The sequence below is a fragment of the Ipomoea triloba genome, chromosome 11 (assembly GCF_003576645.1).
Source record: "Ipomoea triloba cultivar NCNSP0323 chromosome 11, ASM357664v1".
NCBI lineage: Eukaryota > Viridiplantae > Streptophyta > Magnoliopsida > Solanales > Convolvulaceae > Ipomoea > Ipomoea triloba.
In genome coordinates this window covers 6186578-6207486 of record NC_044926.1, presented here as the reverse complement: position 1 = coordinate 6207486, position 20909 = coordinate 6186578, and the positions used below count along the sequence as shown (strand labels likewise).

The 20909-nt window shown below is 35.2% G+C and overlaps 4 protein-coding genes across 5 annotated transcripts; 3 read left to right on the top strand and 1 right to left on the bottom strand.

The window, feature by feature from the left end:
* Window positions 1-2656: 2656 nt before the first annotated feature.
* LOC115997351 (NDR1/HIN1-like protein 10) lies at window positions 2657-3777 on the top strand. Its single transcript, XM_031236895.1, has one exon. The coding sequence runs from the start codon at window positions 2724-2726 to the stop codon at window positions 3471-3473; it is 750 nt and encodes a 249-aa protein (XP_031092755.1). The 5' UTR covers window positions 2657-2723; the 3' UTR covers window positions 3474-3777.
* Window positions 3778-6600: 2823 nt separating this feature from the next.
* Window positions 6601-11584, top strand: LOC115997350 (chaperonin CPN60-like 2, mitochondrial). The gene is made up of 18 exons (XM_031236894.1): window positions 6601-6750; window positions 6849-6870; window positions 7086-7217; window positions 7533-7692; window positions 7809-7984; window positions 8295-8390; window positions 8480-8584; window positions 8758-8844; window positions 8964-9053; window positions 9157-9237; window positions 9312-9380; window positions 9488-9565; window positions 10030-10125; window positions 10206-10305; window positions 10397-10500; window positions 10823-10928; window positions 11009-11087; window positions 11191-11584. The coding sequence occupies exons 1-18, from the start codon at window positions 6713-6715 to the stop codon at window positions 11285-11287; spliced, it is 1716 nt and encodes a 571-aa protein (XP_031092754.1). The 5' UTR covers window positions 6601-6712; the 3' UTR covers window positions 11288-11584.
* Window positions 11585-13055: 1471 nt separating this feature from the next.
* On the bottom strand, window positions 13056-15821 carry LOC115995552 (nucleosome assembly protein 1;4-like). Of its 2 annotated transcripts, none has more exons than XM_031234610.1 (11): window positions 15636-15821; window positions 15505-15548; window positions 15291-15386; window positions 14997-15089; window positions 14733-14817; window positions 14506-14567; window positions 14239-14423; window positions 13987-14164; window positions 13837-13880; window positions 13476-13656; window positions 13056-13332 (listed from the first exon to the last, which is right to left on the bottom strand). In XM_031234610.1, exons 1-11 carry the CDS (start codon window positions 15703-15705, stop codon window positions 13330-13332), a joined length of 1041 nt encoding a protein of 346 aa, XP_031090470.1. In that variant the 5' UTR covers window positions 15706-15821; the 3' UTR covers window positions 13056-13329. The 2 variants fall into 2 exon arrangements, with proteins under 2 accessions (XP_031090470.1, XP_031090469.1); XM_031234609.1 differs by having other exon boundaries at window positions 13056-13322.
* Window positions 15822-16923: 1102 nt separating this feature from the next.
* On the top strand, window positions 16924-18630 carry LOC115996379 (sodium/potassium/calcium exchanger 1). Its single transcript, XM_031235587.1, has 2 exons — window positions 16924-17427; window positions 17970-18630. Exons 1-2 carry the CDS (start codon window positions 16965-16967, stop codon window positions 18440-18442), a joined length of 936 nt encoding a protein of 311 aa, XP_031091447.1. The 5' UTR covers window positions 16924-16964; the 3' UTR covers window positions 18443-18630.
* The last annotated feature ends 2279 nt before the right edge of the window (window positions 18631-20909 follow it).

The window sequence follows — 20909 nt, the reverse complement described above, 5'->3', positions numbered from 1 at the left end:
GCTTGTTCGTGAAAAATTCTAAATATTTTTATTTTATAACCATTATATATATCAATTTGACGATAATACCTCTAGATTTAACACCTATTTAACAGAAATTTTAATTAATGACTATTTGTGGTAAAAAAAAAAATGAAAGTCATAGGACCATTTGTGATCGAATTAAAAATCAATAACTAAAAGGAATACTACCCCAATAGTCAGATGACCATTTGTGGTATTAACTTTTTAAAATTTAATGTATAAACAATTTCGGCGTTTTATGAATGTCGTTAATTCTTTTTTGGGATGAAATAAAAATTATTGAAATTGCAGAAACGGTTGAATTTTTACACTAAATAATTTCTTAGAAGTGTAAAAAATTGAAAATCATCTTATCTCTGAAGTCTAAACTCATGGGTACACGGAGCTGCTTGAAGAATTTGGTAGAAATCAACAGTTCAACGGCGATGTGGAGCCCATACATAGCATAAGTGATACGCCAATATCAGCCGTTGGATGTTGTGTATCAGAGGGATGAGAGATCGCTATCCCACGTAGAAAGGAACATAACTCCACGTAAGAGAGAGGATTAATTCCATTGGCCATTTGCCCATGCCAGTTGTTGAGGTGGAAACATCTCTTTTGCGTAGCTACTTCCCTTTCATCTTCCTCACCACACGCGTGTATTTCACTCACATTTTGTCACCTTCTTTCTTTGTTTTTTTGTCACCTTCTTTCTTTCTTTCTTTCTTTCTTTTTTTTTTTCTTTTTTTTTTTTTGTTTTGTTTTGTTTTTTGTTTTTTTTTTTTTTTTTTTTGTTTTGTTTTGTTTTTTGTTTTGTTTTTTTTTTTGTTGAGAAAAATATGAAATTATTACTTGATGATATTTACGACATTAGAAATATTATGTGAAAAGTGTGATGAACTCGGCAAAAAATATATTGACAATATATAATATCATTTATAGAACAAAATATAATATCATTTTAAAACATATATGTTCATATGAGTAGCAATGAATACTTAATCCGGTAAATATAATTGTTTAAAAAATATTTTAACAATCATAGAACAAAATATAATGTCATTTATTGCTATAGACTTGGGAAAATAATAGGAATAAAAAGTCAAATAAACTTTTAAGTTAATATTTAGCACCCTAAGTTTTATATTTTTATTTTTAAACTCTAGTAATATCCCTTAATCCGGTAAATATATATGTTCATATGAGGTGTAAGGTAACCTATTTAGCATGTCATTGCTTATTTTAATATTATATTTTTTAATTTAAATTAAAAAAAAATTAAAAATAAAACAACCATTGACATATACTAATGACCGTTTCTATTTCTTTTATAAAAACAAACGTGATTGTCTAAAATAATAGTCCACATGCAATTAGAGGCCTAAATCTGGACCCTTTATGATGAAGATCGTTAGCCTTTGTCTTCCTTTAGAGCATTCATAATAGGGGTTATTTGAAGGTTTTTGAAATAGTAAATGGTGATATAGAAGAAAGGGGAGAGAGAATGAGTTTTGTTTTCTTGCAAAACTTAGTTTTTAGAATAATGTATTAAGGTTGGAGGAGAGAGAAATAATCAATGTTGTGCGCGACAGCAAACGCCTAATGACGAACGCATCCAAAATTTTTATTTTTATTTTTGTTTTTCTTTCCGTCAGAACATGCTGGTGCCCCCCCCCCCCCCCTTCCCCCCCCCCCCACCCCATTTCACTATTTCCTTTCTCTCTCCTAGGTGTCTCCTAAAAAACCTCAAAATACTAAAGCTTATATGGTTGCTCTTTTGTCTAATGTCTATAGAAGATAAAGGGAGACCTCCGCCAATTGTAGTCCGGCCATAGTTTTTTTTTTTTTTCAAATCTAGAATAGAATTATTTTTAAAAATTGAAAAAGATGAAATTAAATTTAGAAGGTGTACACTTGGATTCACGCCATTTTTAGAAAATTCATGTATACACAAGTAGACAAGTAGTGACATGCAAAATAAGTTACCTTAAGGCTCAACTAAACATCTTTAATTTGCTCGTTTAAAGGGGTACAGTTTGAATTTGAAATTAATTTTTTTTTCACTTATTGTCTCAATTACATTATTATACCTACTTGATGTCTTCTTTGACTGTCTCAACTTGGTTATTACTTTGAACATGAGTACGATAGATCGGTCTTATTTTGGTTCAGTTGTTTATTCTTGTAAGATGATTTTAATTATTGTGTCTTTCATTATATTCTTCGTACGGCGAATCAGCCAGCCCATGCTCTTATTAAAGCCACGGGACTCCCCCTAGGCCCCAGACTCTATTGTTTTAATTAATTGAAGTTTTTGGCTTTAAAAAAATGTCTTCTTTGCCGTTTTTTTTATAAATAAAAAAACAATATTAAAAAAATACACATGGTAGTTGTTAGTATTAGTTTTGAAAAATGGCGCCAAATTGTGATTGATTAGCACTCACTCGCAAATGAAAAGCGTGGGAATGTACAATAGGGGGAGTTGGTTATGAGGTTACATCTCATCTCATCTCATTTGCCATCTCACCCTTCTTCTGTCGGTTCACATTCCACTCTTTCTGTTTCTTCATCCACAATCCTCCCTCCCCTCCATTCACCTTCCATATATCTACTTCTTTTATATATATACGTACACATACAGAAACTCTTCATCTCAGATATAGAGAGAGAGATAGGAGATCTATTTACATACAATTAAGTTATAGCGAGCTGCAGTTATGGCTGATAAAAGTGACAAAATCAATCCAACAGCCAAGCTTCCTTCCGCCGCCGCCAATGGCGGCGCTAAGTCACAGCCTTACAATGCTCCTCGCCCCATGTACCGCCCAAAACCGCCGTCTCGCCGCCGCGGAAGCCGCAGCTGCGTCTGCTGCTGCTGTCTCTGGATCACGTTCCTCGTCATCACTCTCGTCCTCCTTGTGGCCGTCGCCGGCGCCGTTTTCTGGCTGATCTACCGCCCGCAGCGCCCCGATTTCGTCGTCGACTCCCTCCAGCTCTCCCAGCTCGCCCTCGCCTCCTCCGCGCTCACCTCCAAGTTCTCCGTCTCCCTCTCCGCCCGCAACCCTAACAACAAGGTCGAGTTCATCTACGATCCGATTTCCGTCTCCGTGTTCTCCGGAGACGCATCCATCGGATCCGGAACGATTTCCGGATTCGAACACGGCGCGAAGAACACTACCGCGCTGAAAACCACCGTTGCGGCCGCCGGGGAGACTCTCGACGCCGATCAGGTTTCGGCGATGAAATCAGCGATCAAAAACAAGAGCCGTTTCCCGGTGAAGATCACGCTGGATACTAAGGTTAAGGTTAAAGCCGGCGGGCTGAAAACGAAGAGAGTTGGTATCAGAGTAACTTGCGACGACATTCGCGTCGCTGCTCCGGCCAAAAAGTCGCCGTCGAAAGCCACCATTCCGAACGACAAGTGTAACGTTGATGTCAGGTTCAAGATCTGGAAATGGAACTTTTGAAGACGAGTTTTAATTTACATTTAAATCTACCAAAAAAAAAAAACGGGTTGATTTTTGTTCTACACAACACATGCACAATAATTCTTTTTTGTTAGAACAAAGAAGAATTTTGTTGCAATGATACACATACACATATACACACATGTAATTGGGTTTTGTGCAGTGTTTAGGATTTGAAGGTGTGATTCATGCTTTAGACAGTGTGCTCTAATTTGTGAAAAAAAGTTTGTACCAAATGCCGACGAATTAAACTGTCGCAAGACTCAACTTGGTTTGCTTCATTCAATTCCAACTTAATTTGCTATATTTTTTTAAAAAAAAATTTACATCCCTCTTACTTCAGTGTGTGAGGTTCGTAAGATGTCGTTTTTGTGTCACATTTGAAATTTTACCTACCATTCGTAAATGATACTTAATTTTTGTTTGGATAGAACGGAACTAAATATTAAAAGATTTACAAGGCTACACTAAGTATTTAAGTGCTTGGTTATGTGGAATAGAGCATTCTATAGTCATGATTACTTCGCTAAAAGACAACTTTTGCTCACACCCACGCATCACACAATGCACACACATAGACTACACAAAATACTTGGGAGAGATCTCGTGCATGCAGAGCAGCCACACGAGCATGAGTGCATGACTATTGGGACACTTGATCCCCACTAGGGGCTTTGTTCTACGCCCATACTCCTTTAATGCTCCACCTCCGATCCCAACTCTATTTCCTTCTGTTTATACTTCTCAATTTTACACCTCAATCACTAACTTTAGCCTTGTTTAGCAATCAGCAGATAGCGATTAGTATATAGTGGATTAAATTAGCAAGTTTGACAAGCGATTGATAAATTTTTTTTTTCTTGAGCGATTGATAAAAATTATTTAGTAAAATTAGTTGTTTATGTTAGCTATTAACATATAAAATGACTTAAAAAGTGTGTGTATATATATATATATATATATATATTTCATAATAATAATAATTACGGTTAATAAAATAAATAAAATTAAAAAATATATTAAAAAATAAGGGGAGCCGGCTCTCCTTGGTTTTGTCACTTTTCCCACATAGTGTAAAAAGTGACATAGGAGCCTTTAGGCTCCTTCTATAGGTGCCGAAGGAGCCTCAAGGCTCCAAGTTAAACATAAAGCTTGCATGGGTAAGCAGTGAGCAGCCAAACTGGCTCTTGCATTCATGGAGTCGTAACAGCTTCACAATAAACATTTTTTTTGGTATAAATACATGGGCGTATTGGAAAAAGGAAAACATCTCCCTAAAACACTAAGTGCAGACGTTGCGAATTGCATTGTCTACAATTTTAGCGGTTTGGAGCAAATTGTTGCTCCAAATTGTGAAAAAATCAAACACTTTCTCTAACATTTTGAACAAGATCAAAATGCTAGAGTAATAGATTTGTCAAAATTTTAATGGATCCGCCATTTACCAAACATGTCATTTGTTATTTTTTTTATATCACTTTGCACCCTTTATTTTTAGTCACATAAAAACAATCATTGTCCCCTTAACCTCTTAGGCCAACTAACTTCAAGCCCCATTAATATTACTTATGTATGACAAATAAAAGAAAAAAACACACTAATGCAGCAATGCAAGCTCACCTTCATTGATGAATGAAAACATCAAACTTTTTTTTTTTTTTCCAAATTAGGGAAGAGGTGAGAACAAAAATAGAAAAAAAAAATCCTTTCACCTTTTTCTTTAGTTATTTTTTGAAATGTCTTCATCTCGACAAAGTTTTGGATAGATTTGTTTAAATGTGTTGGACTCATCATGTCATATAATAGGTGTGTTGATTTGAGAATTTAGTGAGTTGCTAAGAGATATACGGAAATAAGTCAAACCATTTCAATCGTGGCAAGTTAGCTTAATACGAAGTATATCATAATCTTAAGCTTTATATTAATTTTGAATACCTAATGGTAAATCATAATCCAAAATATTAAATATTTTAAGAAAAAATAAAAAAAAATGCAAATTACATGTATGAAATGTGTTGTCATGTATATTAATTTCACATATTTTAATTCATAAGTTTCACATTTATTGTATCTGATAATTTATTGTATTCATGAAATTTTTATTTTTATTTTAATATCTAATGGAGGGCTAAGGTCAGTGTCGTTAAAATTGACACCCTATACTAACATCTCGATTATAGGGCAAGCGAGCTCGGTCTTCAAACAACACTCTCACAAATTTTTTTTTTTCCGTGTTTGGATATACTCAGAAAAACTGTCTTTGTGTGTTTGGTTTATTTTCCAGAAAATGAGTACAAATGTATAATTATATATTTTTATTATTTTATTTAAAATATAAAAATATATAAACTAATAATATTTATTATAAAAAAAATTAAAAACAAAAGGAAAAAGTGTCAAATAGGCCACTGAACTTATCGCTTTTGTGCAATTAGGCCATTAAACTTAAAATGTGTGCAATTCAACCATCAAACAAGTAAAATTTGTGCAATTGAACCATTTTTACAAAAAAAATTAATTCAATTTGAGTTTAAAAAAACATTTCAATATTGACTCCCAACTAGTATGGTAGAAGAAAATGCAACTCTTTATACATATATGTTAGTAATATAATTGGATTTTACCAAAAAAATTTTGTAAAAATGATCAAATTGCACAAATTTTATTTGTTTGATAGTTGAATTGCACACTTTTTAAGTTCAATGACCCAATTGCACAAAAGCGATAAATTCAATGACCTATTTGACACTTTTTCCAAAAAAAAAAAAAAAACAAGGTCGTTGCTATTTGCTCTGGTTTTCGACAGAAACCAAAGCAGTTTGCTATGGTTTCTAGCGGAAACCAGAGCCCGCGAACTGGAGAGGGAGCCGTCCCTCCCTCCCTCCACACGAAGCTATTTTTCAGAAACTTGACTCATTTTTCGTTAACCACCTTTTTTGGATGTTGCCAAACAACAAAAGTCTAAAAAATGATTTTCAAAAATCATTTTTCGAGTTACCAAAAACACCCTTAGTCACCTAGCCGTGAGAATTTGAGATAAGTTTCCCATTCTCCCAAAGAACAAATCAACAAAATAAAAAGATGTAAGGCAAAAGTAAAATTTAGAAAACAAGAGGGGAGTATAAAGAAATGATGATGAAAGGCAGAGTTCGAATCTTAAACCCTAAACCCACAGGATTCACAGAAGTCACTGCAACAAACTCAAATTCTCTGCCTTTTCATCTTCGCATTATCAAGCCATGTACAGAGCTGCTTCCGCCATTGCTTCATCAATCAGGTATTTCTCTTTTTTACTTTGTATTCAACTCATTTTTCTCTACATTTTCGTATAAACAGAAAACCTGTAAGAATTTACTGCTCTCTATTTCCTATCAGGTCATCTGCTTCCAGAAAACAGGTAAAATTTCTAACCTCCACATCGTCCTCGATCTAATTATACATTTCGGCAATCCTCACTTGTGATTCAATCTGCTGTGCTGTCAGCGGATAGTACCAGAAATTTGTTTTGTTGATTGTGATCTTGTGTCTGTACTTGTTGGGGACTGAGGGGAGCTGGTTTGATGGGAATTTCGTGACTTTTGATGTGTTTGCTTGCTTGTTTGTGTGGTAAAGATATGTAGTAGGGTTATCTCCAGCAGAAATTATGTTGCCAAGGATATCAGTTTTGGAACTGGGGCTCGAATGGCCATGTTACAAGGTGTTAATGAGCTTGCAGAAGCTGTGAAGGTTACAATGGGACCTAAGGTAATTTTACTCTTATTCCTGGCAGTTGCTGTTTTAGAAGTCTTCATGCCATTCCTGTAAAAGGTGCCAATTTCAAATTAGAATCCCTCCTTCAACGAATTATCTTGTAGAGGCATTTTAGCCTGTTGAAATCCTGTGTGTGGGTGCAACTTTCCAGATAGAGAATAGGAAATATCATGCATACTTTATGCATTCTTAATTACTAGAGATATATACAAATTCCATTTTAAGCGATGCTGTGGTGGCATCATGGCTTCGCATTTGTCATGGTTACACTAATCAGAATGGTTACTTGTTCTTTGCAATCATCTCTAGGGTCGCAATGTGATAATTGAGAGCAGCGGGGGAAACCCTAAGGTCACAAAGGATGGTGTAACTGTAGCCAAAAGTATTAAATTTAAGGAAAAGGCAAAGAATGTTGGTGCAGACCTTGTGAAGCAGGTTGCTAATGCTACTAATTCTGCTGCTGGAGATGGTAATGACTCAGCTGTAGATCTCACAATCTCAAAGTATATTATAATATATTACGGAGTATTAATCAATATATCTAGCTATACTGAAGATCATAAAATTGATGCCGCATGACAACAGGTACAACTTGTGCTACCGTGCTAACTCAGGCTATATACACCGAAGGGTGTAAAGCAGTAGCTGCTGGTGTAAATGTGATGGACTTGCGCAGTGGCATTAATATGGCCGTTGATGCTGTTATTACTGATTTGAAGAGCAGAGCAGTTATGATTAGCACACCTGAAGAGATTACACAGGTGAAGGGTTCATGGAGAAGGAAAAGCTGTCTTGTTAATTTACTTCATTACTTTATCTGGCACATTTTTAGTCATCAAGTTACTAAACTATTGGGGGTATATGTTTGTAAATTAATAATTTTTTTAGGCTCTCTGGAAATATAGCTAGCTATCCTTGTTTTTTCAACTATTTGATTTAATTTTTTTTCCAGGAGCAAACATATTGATTTCACTGGACAAATAACATTTTTTTGGTTGTTCCCACGTGAAAATATATGGCACTCTTGAACTTATCCACCACCTCTTATTGGAGTTATTTACTTCTTAATAGGTAGCAACTATATCTGCAAACGGTGAGAGGGAAATTGGAGAATTAATAGCACGGGCAATGGAGAAAGTAGGCAAGGACGGAGTGATTACTGTTGCTGTGAGTATGCTCATGCATGTTCTATGAGATTCCCCAAGTCGTATACATAATGGTAAGCACATGAAATCAAAACTTGCAAACTTGTGCAGGATGGAAATACCCTGGATAATGAGTTGGAAGTGGTGGAAGGGATGAAGCTTGCTCGTGGTTATATATCCCCTTATTTTGTTACAGATGCAAAGACTCAGAAATGTGTATGTAAAGATTTCTGCAAATACTTGCTCTTAATTCTAGGATTGGATATTTGAGCATGTCAATATGTAATACAAATGCTCACATCATACTGGCCCCATAGTTTGCATAAGTATTCTCATTTTGAGAGTGTATTTGTGCTCATGATATGTATAAAGTTGCTTTAATGTTATAGGAACTGGAAAATCCCTTGATTCTTATTCACGACAAAAAGATTTCTAACATATACTCAGCTGCGAAAATACTAGAGAAGGCTCTACAGGTAAGCACTTTCCCCTCATAATGGGTATCTAAAAGTAAAGACACTGATAAAATCTTCAAGTCAAATATTTACTATGATGATTTCTTTATTGTGGTGGGTGTGGGTGTGTACATATATAGAAAAGAAGGCCTCTGCTAATTGTTGCCGAAGATGTGGACAGTGATGTTTTGACTATGCTAATTATCAACAAGCATCAAGCCGGGGTAAAGGTAATATTTATTTTATGATGATTCACTTTCTATTGCATTGTTTGTTGTCATTAGTTACTTCTTTGTCCATGGGATTTCTATGATTTGCTTAGTTTCTTTTTAGGTTTGTGCCATCAAATCTCCTGGTTTTGGGGATAATAGACGAGCCAATTTGGAGGACCTTGCAATACTTACTGGAGGGGAGGTGAGTGGCTCTCTTTCCTATTTTATGATACTTATATATTATTATTTTTTTCTGAGGCCTAATTTATTCTGCAGGTCATTAGCGAAGAACGTGGTTTAACTCTTGACGCAGTGCAACTTGATATGTTTGGTACTGCCAAAAAGGTTTGTATATTGAGTTTCATGGTATGCATTTTGATGTTTTTGTTAAGCTTTTTGTGAAACACACAGTAATATATTTGGGTGTCCATGTGCTGATTTCATTGGAGCAGGTCACTGTCTCTGTCGATGACACAATAGTCATACATGGAGGTGGCGACAAGAAGCTAATTGAAGAAAGATGTGAGGAGGTAGTGTCTTCACTTTTTTGCATTCCTCAGAAAATATCTTCCTGCATCAGCTTCTAGAACTCTAATTTGAAGCATATTCTCTTCATGTCTTGTCAATTTGTCATACAATCTGACTCCAGGATAAATTTGTTTCAAACAGCATAGATAGATAGGTGATGATACTCTCAAATTTGTTTCTATATTAATGAAAAATCATGTAAGATAGGCAGATACCATACATTTTTCTCTAACCCAACTTGATCTTAGAGCCAGCACTGTGAGTCTAGCCTTTTTATCTTTTTGGTTTGTTCCTCTGGATTATATAAATTGACTCGTAGAAAACATAGATACGAGGAAGGCACTATTCCTTCAGGATGGAGAGTCAACTTTTTGTTTGCATTGCCTAGATAGTTGTTAGCTTGTTATTGATAGAATGAACTATATTTGGTGCACTGACAAATGAAAACCGATGCACTTTTCAACAGCTGCGAACAGCCATGGATAAGAGTACTGCCATGTTTGATAAGGAGAAAGCACAGGAACGGTTGTCAAAGCTCTCCGGTGGTGTTGCTGTTTTCAAGGTATATTCCTTGTCATATGATGCTCCACTCTTTTTCTCTTGCATTCTTTACACTTTATTTTATTCCTTCTGCCTTTTCAGGTTGGAGGGGTGAGTGAGGCAGAAGTTGGGGAGAGGAAAGACAGGGTTACTGATGCTTTAAATGCAACAAAAGCGGCTGTGGAAGAGGGCATTCTTCCAGGTATACTATATTGCTTCAGTAAATCAACTCTCCCTCCCCCCCAACCCAACCAAAAAGACAAACAACGATCACTGGGTATTGCTGTTTTCAGGTGGTGGTGTTGCTCTTTTACATGCAACAAGAGTTCTGAAAGACCTCAATACTGCAAATGACAGTCAAAGAAGAGGAGTTCAGATCATTGAAAATGCTCTTAAGGTGTGTCAAGCCAGGAGTTTCTATATATATATATGATCAAATGAGAACCCCTCCTCCCTTGAGAACTTGCGAACCAACATGAATGCATGCAATCGTCTACATAAATGCACACAAACTATTTCAGGGGTAGATGGTGTGCATTGTGCACTGAAATATTATATTGTGTGCATCTGTGTAGATGCTTGTGTGCATTTATGTACAAGTTCGCAGGTTCTCACGGGAGGAAGGGTTTTCATTGGAACATCATCCTCTATATATATATATACTATTTTCTCAACAAAGTTACATTCTGGGCTGAATGGATTTGCATTTCCTACAACAGGCACCTGCTTTCACAATAGCATCAAATGCTGGTGTAGATGGTTCTTTGGTTGTTGGCAAGCTTTTGGAACAAGATAATCTAAATTTCGGCTATGATGCAGCCAAAGGTTAGAGCCTAAGGAACCATGATTTCTATGCTACTCATATAATGGGCAACCTATTCACACTATTCTCATTGTACATGCAGATCAATATGTGGACATGGTTAAGTCTGGAATTATTGATCCTCTCAAAGTCGTTAGAACAGCGTTGGTGGACGCTGCCAGGTGAGAACCGCGAGTCTTGTACTCCTGTACCATTATGCATTGAACATTTATTTACCATTCTTCATGTTCAATTCTATAAACAAACAACCATTTCTATTTGCAGCATTTCACTATTATTGACCACAACTGAGGCGGCTGTTGTAGACCGCCAAGGAGAGAAAAACCCGCTTGCAAATCGCATGCCAAATATCGATTATTAAGTTACTGATCTGATTAAATATACTCTTAGAATTGAATATTTTCTTGGAAAAGTTGTGCCAATGTGGAAGCTTAAGTCTGGCCTCTTATATGCTATACCAACCACAGATTATTGGCCTTAGGGTGACATTTGAGACTTCTTATGTAACTTCATACTAAACCCTAAACCCAACATTTTAAAATCCATTTTGAACACTTGGGGAGTGCAGGTTTTAGTACTATACTCTTTTAGACTATTAGAAAATTGTTATTTGTAATATCCAACTTCTAATAAATGCTATAAATTTTTTTTTTTTGCATTTATTAGTTATTTATAAATTGATTCGTCTTATTTATGAAAAATTCTACTCGCCCAATTTTGTATGGTATCAAATTCTACAAATAGTGAGATAATTATTTAATGAGTTTTGATGTTTAGCTCCAATAGTGAAATCCAACTTCTAAAAAATGCTATAAATTTTTTTTTTTTTGCATTTATTAGTTATTTATAAATTGATTCGTCTTATTTATGAAAAATTCTACTCGCCCAATTTTGTATGGTATCAAATTCTACAAATAGTGAGATAATTATTTAATGAGTTTTGATGTTTAGCTCCAATAGTGAAATCCAACTTCTAATAAATGCTATAATTTTTTTTTTTTTGCATTTATTAGTTATTTATAAATTGATTCGTCTTATTTATGAAAAATTCTACTCGCCCAATTTTGTATGGTATCAAATTCTACAAATAGTGAGATAATTATTTAATGAGTTTTGATGTTTAGCTCCAATAGTGAAATCCAACTTCTAATAAATGCTATAATTTTTTTTTTTTTGCATTTATTAGTTATTTATAAATTGATTCGTCTTATTTATGAAAAATTCTACTCGCCCAATTTTGTATGGTATCAAATTCTACAAATAGTGAGATAATTATTTAATGAGTTTTGATGTTTAGCTCCAATAGTGAAATCCAACTTCTAATAAATGCTATAATTTTTTTTTTTTTGCATTTATTAGTTATTTATAAATTGATTCGTCTTATTTATGAAAAATTCTACTCGCCCAATTTTGTATGGTATCAAATTCTACAAATAGTGAGATAATTATTTAATGAGTTTTGATGTTTAGCTCCAATAGTGAAATCCAACTTCTAATAAATGCTATAATTTTTTTTTTTTTGCATTTATTAGTTATTTATAAATTGATTCGTCTTATTTATGAAAAATTCTACTCGCCCAATTTTGTATGGTATCAAATTCTACAAATAGTGAGATAATTATTTAATGAGTTTTGATGTTTAGCTCCAATAGTGAAATCCAACTTCTAATAAATGCTATAATTTTTTTTTTTTTGCATTTATTAGTTATTTATAAATTGATTCGTCTTATTTATGAAAAATTCTACTCGCCCAATTTTGTATGGTATCAAATTCTACAAATAGTGAGATAATTATTTAATGAGTTTTGATGTTTAGCTCCAATAGTGAAATAATTTCAAATTTGATGATATAGAAGTAAACCCATTTTTTAAAATGAAAATATTGCAAGGATACAAGATAATTTCAGTCACTTTTCAAGTATATAGCCAATAAAATATAAAAATATAAGAACTTTCAATTGTCATGTCAAACAATAATAAAATATGAAAAATACAGTAACATTTTTTTTTTTCAATACTACTGTAAATTGCATGTTATGCAATATGCCAATATCACAATTCTAACAGAAGTACTGAAAACCGGTAAATTACTAACAACGAATAGACGGCAAAATATGGGGACTATAAAATATAAGAATTGAAAAATAAATAAAATAAACAAATAAACATTCAATAATTAATAAAATAATAACAAATGCATAACACCGTAAAATGCCCAAGGACGCAAGGAGAAGCAAAAAGGCTAATCAAAAGGACAAACATATAGAGAAACCAAAGACAGCATGACTCTGTCTAGCTCCAAACCAGCTGTTCTTTTGCAGAACTGATTACTGTTGCTTGCACTCTGGAGGACGTTCGCCCTGTTGTCCTTACGCAACTTGTGCTAGCCCACTTTTCTGCACTTTACTAAACCATTTCAAATGTCAAATTACTATTGTCTTAACTTTGATCCATATGGACTACAATGATATTTCAAAGGTTAATTTCACTGCCCAATTATAAATGAAAATATAAGTCTCTGCAATTATGTAGGTTCACTAAAAGTTAACCTTTTTACTCTTCCCTTCTTCCTGGTCCTCATCATCTTCATCATCATCGACGTCATCATCTTCATCATCATCGTCGTCGTCATCGTCATCTTCTTCAATATCCTCGTACTCATCCCCTTGAACAGCCTCCCCCGTAAACCATGATACAGCATGAGGGATGATTTTGTCACGAATAGTTGCGCTGCAAAAAGCAACCACTAACGTCATATCAAATTTACAAATCACTAACAAAAAGATAACATCATATACAATTTATATGCGTGTGAAGAGTAGAGGAAAACGACAAGACTGAAAAAGTCCACCACACCCCCATGGCCCCACAAAAGAAAAGAAACGAAAAGAAAAATGATTGTTGACACACCCAATATCATAGTCTTGTTCCATTTGATTATGAAGTTCTTCAGCCTGTTCAAAGATTCAGCAAAAGTTAAGAGAGTAAGGTAAGTTTTAAAGTATTATTTCCAAACGATACGATACTATGATAATACAAACGAAAAGGGGAAGAACCTACAGTATCATCATCAATATCATCATCATCCTCTGGAACTTGTGGAGGGTTAAAAAAGTTGAAAAAACTATCACACTTCTCAATTTTGGTTATAGGTTTGGCATTCTTCGACCCCTTTTTTGGTTTCTTCTTTAGGATCTTTTGCGTCAGGCATTTGCCAGGATGCCATTCAATATCCATCCTACAAGCCACCAAACATAAATTAACTAACAGACAGGGCATAATATATAAAAGACAGGTGTTTAGGACAACTACCCAATTGCCTTCTCCAATATAGGCTCATCATCCTCAACCATGTGATATGTTTTCACCAAGATGGTGTTCTTGAAGAAAGGATTAGTGTCAAAGAAGAACTCAAGCTTAAAACCCTTTGGATCATCAACCCTACACCATTTTATGTCCTTGAGATATTTTAGAGCCTCTTCATCCCGGTCTGAGATCTGAACAAGTAATGTCAGCTTAGTTTAAAGAGTGGGATTAACATCCACACAGTAATCAAATATCGAATCTCAAGAGGTTTACCTCCTCTGCCAATATCTCATTCATCTTCATAGCATTCAACCAGAAGTTGGGCACACCTTTTTCTGCACAAACATATCATGCTAGTATTAAACTGAATGCCCATTCTAAATACTCATGCACCCTAGAAAATCCTCAGAGGGGGTTGTTACTGTAGTACTATCAAGAAACAGAATGGATAGTGAAAGCCAAAATAAATTATGTAATCAACAGAAAGAAGCATGTCTCACCTTCTGTTCCCTTATCATCTCCCTTATCAACAGAAGCTTCACTAACACCTTCCACTTCAACAACCCCATTCACTATCTCATATCTCTGCAAAAATTATCAGACCTATGTTATTAGGTTGGGGAAACACCCTAGAAAATTTTTGTAAGTGAAACCAGTTAAAATGTCTCTAAACAATAAAAGAACTTTGAGTTATAGAAATATAATAAAGATCCTTTTACCCAAATATTATTGCAAGAGGTAATAATTGTTGATATGCTTTTTACCTTGGTGTAAAGGGGTTCATACAGCTTATGATATTTAGCTTCAAGTGCTGCTCTCTCCTCAAAAAACTTGACCTCTAGATCATTATGTTGGCTCTGCAAGCACAAACAACACATCAACCTTCTTCAGTCCTTTCACTTTTTTGGAGAAATGATTACAAAAAAGTAGGGTGAGGTTCCGGGTAACAAGACTGAAGCCATTAATCTATCATCAGGCAAGTTATAAAATTATTCGACCACAAGAGTGTCTAAAAAATAATAGAAAAATAAATCAAAAATTACAAATGAAATTCAAACCTGAATCTCTTTGAGAGCTTCTACACGCTTCCGTACGCTCGGTGTCAACGACTCGAGAATATCCGAATGCTGCCCAGCCAAAGTCTGAAGCTTATTCTATATACCACCAGATTGCACAAAATCAAACACCAAATCCATAAGAATCATCTACTCATTGAAAAACAGTATAAATTTCAATGCAGAGAACACAACAAAGTACAAAAACTTTCACAACCTTCAACGCATTAACTAAGCCAGCGCGATCCTCTGCGCTCAAAGCTACAAACAAAAACGGACAAAAACATAAGAATTGAATTGAAATCAAACTACAAAAACGCATATGCAATACGCAGAACCGATAAATACCGGCGGCGGCGGCGGGGAGGGAGGAGCTGAGATCGGACATGTCGAACTGATCATTGTCAGAATTACTCATATTTTCCAGATTGAGATTATGCAGAATCAAAAACAAAAAATTGAAGAAAATTACAAAGAAAAATCGAAGAAAAAGAAGGGTTTTTAGTGAGGGTCGAGACTCGTGAGTAGAGACGTGACCTACGTAGAGAGTTTGAGGATAGAAATGGAAATTTCAAATTTATAGTGAAGTGGTGGGAGTGGAAACGCAGACACGCGCGAATGCGCCACGTGTCTCCACAGGGTGGCAATTCGGGCCGAATTTGGTAGCCCGTTTAATAAATCCTGCTAAATACTAATGCCAAATCAAGTTGATTCATTTTGGGTTCATTGATTTTTTTTCCCATTATTTGTCCCCAATAGCTGTTACATGAATTATAAATTTCCTATTTGTGCACAAAATCTTTACAAACAATTTATGGAAATTTTTGTAATATCTTTTATTGTAATATCTAATTTCTATATCTTTGTTAAATAGCAAAAATATCGATCAATTCGAAAAGGTATGATGGGTGTACATTTATAAATAGAATAATAATTTTATTTTTACTATTTATATAATTTCATCACTCTTTTTTATTTGTAATAATTGACATTTTTACTATTTAACATTGTAAAATTTATTATTTTAAGCTACTAGCTTGTACTAAAAAAAACAAAAAAAAAAACTACTAACTTATTTTAGGAACATTACCAATCATAACTTATAACTTATTAGTAGCTTTAAAATAAGCTATAAGTTCATAAATAAGCTTTGCCGAACAGAGCATTTGTCATCATTCGTGTGTATTTCTCAATTATGAACATTTGTGAGTTTTTTAGTAGTGTCCACTAGAGGTGGGCCGGGGCTAGTTAGGAATGGTAATTGTTCGGGATATGTTGGAGGAAACGACATTATTATCTGATTCACATTATATTTTTCTCACTCACTTCTATCCCCAACACGTATTAGGTGAATTATTTTAAACTCACATATCCCACCAGAGAAGTCGGCGACTAGATATAGTCGCCCGATACCAAAAAAATAAAAATTAAAAAAAAAACGCAAATGGACTTGCGTTTTCCAAAAAATGCAACTCACATTTGTGTATGTGTTTGATCGATTCTGACAAGAAACGCATGTAAAAATAGAGTTTTTCATATTTTTGTCCCAATTTAAAAAATGTCATATTTTTGTCAATTGTTTTATTTTTTGTTTCATTATTCTCTTACTCCCGAGATTTCATAACCTCTAGTCAGTAGTCACGCGGGACTGCACTGCGAACTGCGCGGTAATGAAAAATGGAAATAGAAAGTTGCGGCGGCTCCATAACCCGACTCATACCCGGATCCATTACAGTGTTCGGAAGGGGCGCAGGTGTGAAGGACAACGACCGGGCCGTCTCTCGCCGCCAACTATTGTTCCAGCTCAACCATGAAGGCAAGGACCCGCGGGTTCGTTTCGAGGTGGCCGGCAAAAACCCGGTTTGGGTCCACGGCAGCACCAGCGGCGGAGTGAAGGCGTACCGTAGCTCCGAAAGAGGCGAAATGGAGAGCGGCGACATGTTCTGCGTTTCTGCGAAGAATCCCGTTTGGTTCACATTGAAACGAATCGATTTCGACGCTGAAGGTGAAACGGATATGGTGAGAGACTCGCTGATTGGCTCGGAGTTAGCTGGGAGCCCTGGAAGCGGCCATGGCCAACGAGGGATTGACGAATTGGAGCTTGATTCCATCAATTTATCAGATATTGACCCTGTTAAAGGTGCGTTTTTAGGCTCTAATCTCTATTCCATAATCTTCTTTTTTTTTTTTTTTCTAGAAAACCTTGACTTGAAAACATAACTGGAAAATTATGATAGGAAAAAGTGTTAAATAGGTCATTGAGCTTATAGCTTTTGTGCAATTGGGTAAGAAGCTTGCAATTCATCCATCAAACAAGTAAAATATGTGCAATTAGAATATTTTTCTATTTTTTTTTAAATTCAATTTGAGTTAAAAATCTTTCAATATTGACTCTCAAGTCTCAACTAGTATGATAGAGGAAAATGCACCTCTTAATACATATATGTAAGTAATATAATCAGATTTTACCTGGATTTTTTTTTACAAATGTTCTAAGTGCACAAATTTTGTTTATTTGATGGTTCAATTGCTCACTTTTTAAGTTTAGTGATCCAATTGCACAAAAGCAAGACGTTCAGTGGTCTATTTGACACTTTTCCGTGTTCTTATAGTGTTTTACTGTTAGTTTAAATTGAATTTTGCTGATTAGGAAGTTCTGTTGGTAATTGTAAAATTGTGCAGAGTTTGGTTTGGTGGTAATGGGGCGTGAGTTTGATGGTTATCCGAAGAAAATGATAAGGGATATCAAGAATTGGGATTGGTTTATCGAGGAATTTAGAGATGAAAGTGATTGTGATGAGGGGAGAGGGAGGAAGAGGAAGAAAGTTGGGAAAAATGATGATGAAGAGTGGACAGGGGAGAGTGAGGAGGAGAAGGAAACAATAACCAAATCAAGAAAATCTCAAAGGCCCAAGTATATGACTAGGTCCAATGATTGTGGTAAACCGAGTAAGGGTGTAGGAAAACATAAGCTTTCCGCCCAAAGGAAGAATACGAGTAATGAGGATTCGGAGGACGATGAGACACTAGGAGGTTTTATCGTTGAAGATGATGAGATGGAAGAAGACAAAGACGTTGGGGATGAAGAAGAAGAAGAAGAGGAAGAGGAGGAAGAGTTTGATGAAGTTGAAGACGAGGATGACTTAGAAGATTGATAACAATTGCAAAAGTTTGCATAGTGCTTTACTGTTTTAGGATAGTTGTTGTAACCCTGTGGTCTGTGGATTCCAGTGATCATTAGTTTGTACTGCAGAGTATAACCTCTTGACTGACTTCCAGAAGTAATCTCCTGTATCATATCCTTCTTCCATATATTTCATACCTTTCAGTTGATTACCAGCTAGTCCATGATCTTTCTTCCGATATTTGGATTCCCAAGTCGTTGAAATGAAGTCTGCAACATAAAGCGCTTGAAAGGACTTATTTTCTGTTTTCTTTGAATGCAATGGAAGCAAGCTAAATTTGTTGATATCCCATGTGTATAACCCATTGATAAGACCAAAGGTGACACCATTAGCAACTAACACATCAGAAAGCAAAAATCTTCCATAATGCATTGGTATAGAGAAAACTCACAAAGGAAATGGCAAAGAATATTAACGATTTATGTGGTTGAATGTCAAATTTTTCTGGGTTGGTTCCTGTGAACTTGGAAAAACCAAAAAATGGCTACCTTACAAGGTTAGTATCAAAACCTGTGTGTGCCTTTCTGACTTTCTCTCTATCTGTCTTTACCATTATGACCAAATGAGATATCTTTACCTTGTTTTGGGGGATATGCTGGTTGATTAGTTCTTTTCCAATGGTTTATAACTAATATTTCTTTAAAAAGTTGCAACATCAGTGCCTCAGTGGCAGAGCTTTGGACAGTGAGCAGCTGAGTTTTGTAGGTGATGCTGCAGGGTTTCATCCTTTTGACAATGTTCCGGTGTTTCGACATGATTCTTATAGATTTTGTTGAGGTAATAACCCATTTTATTTTTACAATTTTGAATTCAGCAAAACCAAGCTTTATCAAGTTAGCTATTTTGCCTAGATCTCATTTTGATATTTAGTTAAATCTGACAAGATTTGTTTGTTAAGAAGTCGAGCTAAGTTATGCCTGTTCAGATTATTAAACTAAATTTAAAGTTTAAATATCAGTGAATTGCTTACATTTCATACGTTATGAACTAGATGTAGCCTGGGACTAGGTCAGATCTCCCCTAAGAGAGGATTCTAACTCAGTTTAGTCTTGAACCGGTTACAAGCTGGGAAGGATTGGCTCAGTGAATTTGCTTATCTATCATACATTATGAACTAGATGTAGTGAGGGACTAGGTCGGATCTTCCCTAAGAGAGGATCGACAGCTAGAAGACTAACTAAGTGGTAGGGGACTGGCCAAATGGTTTGCTCCATTCACCTGGGTGGCGATCGAACCCCCAACCTCATGCTTAAGGGACGAGGTGCTGAATCACCACGCCAACCATGTTGGTTATTATAAACAATTTATGACATAAGATATTTAATGTATGGTTTAGTTATTAATGATGACAGGTTCTGGTTCATGAGGAATGATGTCTCAGTTTTGGTTCATGAGCAATTATGTATCAACTTCTTATTCACGAGCAATGGCGTTGCATTATAACAGCTTAGCTAGTTCATGGTAATAATAGGGCAAGCTATAGTTTAAAACTATACTACAAAAGACAAAATTCCTTCGTCCCCAGAGCACTTGCACTCCAACCCGACATTGATAAGTGGATGGATAAATCACGGTGACTTAGTAACCTATTAGGTGGGAGGATCAGTGTCTGGTGTACATAATGAGCCCACCACATTGTGTGTAACTCCATACTGTAGCTGTTAGAGCTTGTAGGTTGACATTGGCCCTGTTTGGTAAATAATCAGCCTATCAGCCAATTTTGGCTTATTTGACCACTATTAGTTGTTTGGTTAATAAGCTTTTTGTAACTCCAAAATGCTAAAATTCAAAAGACTACTCAAAACAGCCTTTTCAATTAGCTTTTTGAGAAAAGAAATTATACCAAACAGCTATCAGCTAACAGCTAATTTATCAAACAACTTTCTACAATCAGCTAATATTATCAACAAATCATACCTTCTAACCCAAACAACCAAACCAATCAGCCAACAGCCATTTACCAAACAGGGCCATTATCAAAGTAGGCATAACATTTAGGTTAGAATGCCATATGACTCTAACATGTCGTGCTACATTGCTACCTAGTTTAACCAATGGCTCTACCTAACCCCGACTTGTCAACTTGTGAGGGTAAGATGTAAGAGATTCTCCTCACTTTCTTCCACTATAAGTATAAGATCTCAAGAAATTATGGGCGCGTTTGGCAAACAGCTGATAGCTTATGTGAGAGCAAGGCAAGGGTCAAGGATGAGCCTAGTCGATCTCCCAACCTATTAGTTAGTTTCTATTTGTACTCAAAGAGTTTGCATATCTAGACTTGTTTCCTTCACATTTTCATGAAAAATATCATAAGAATAGTGTCTATTGTGAAAAAAGACAATAAATCTCAATTGCCCTCAATCATTTTCATATATATATATATATATATATATATATATATATATATATATATATATATATATATATATATATATAT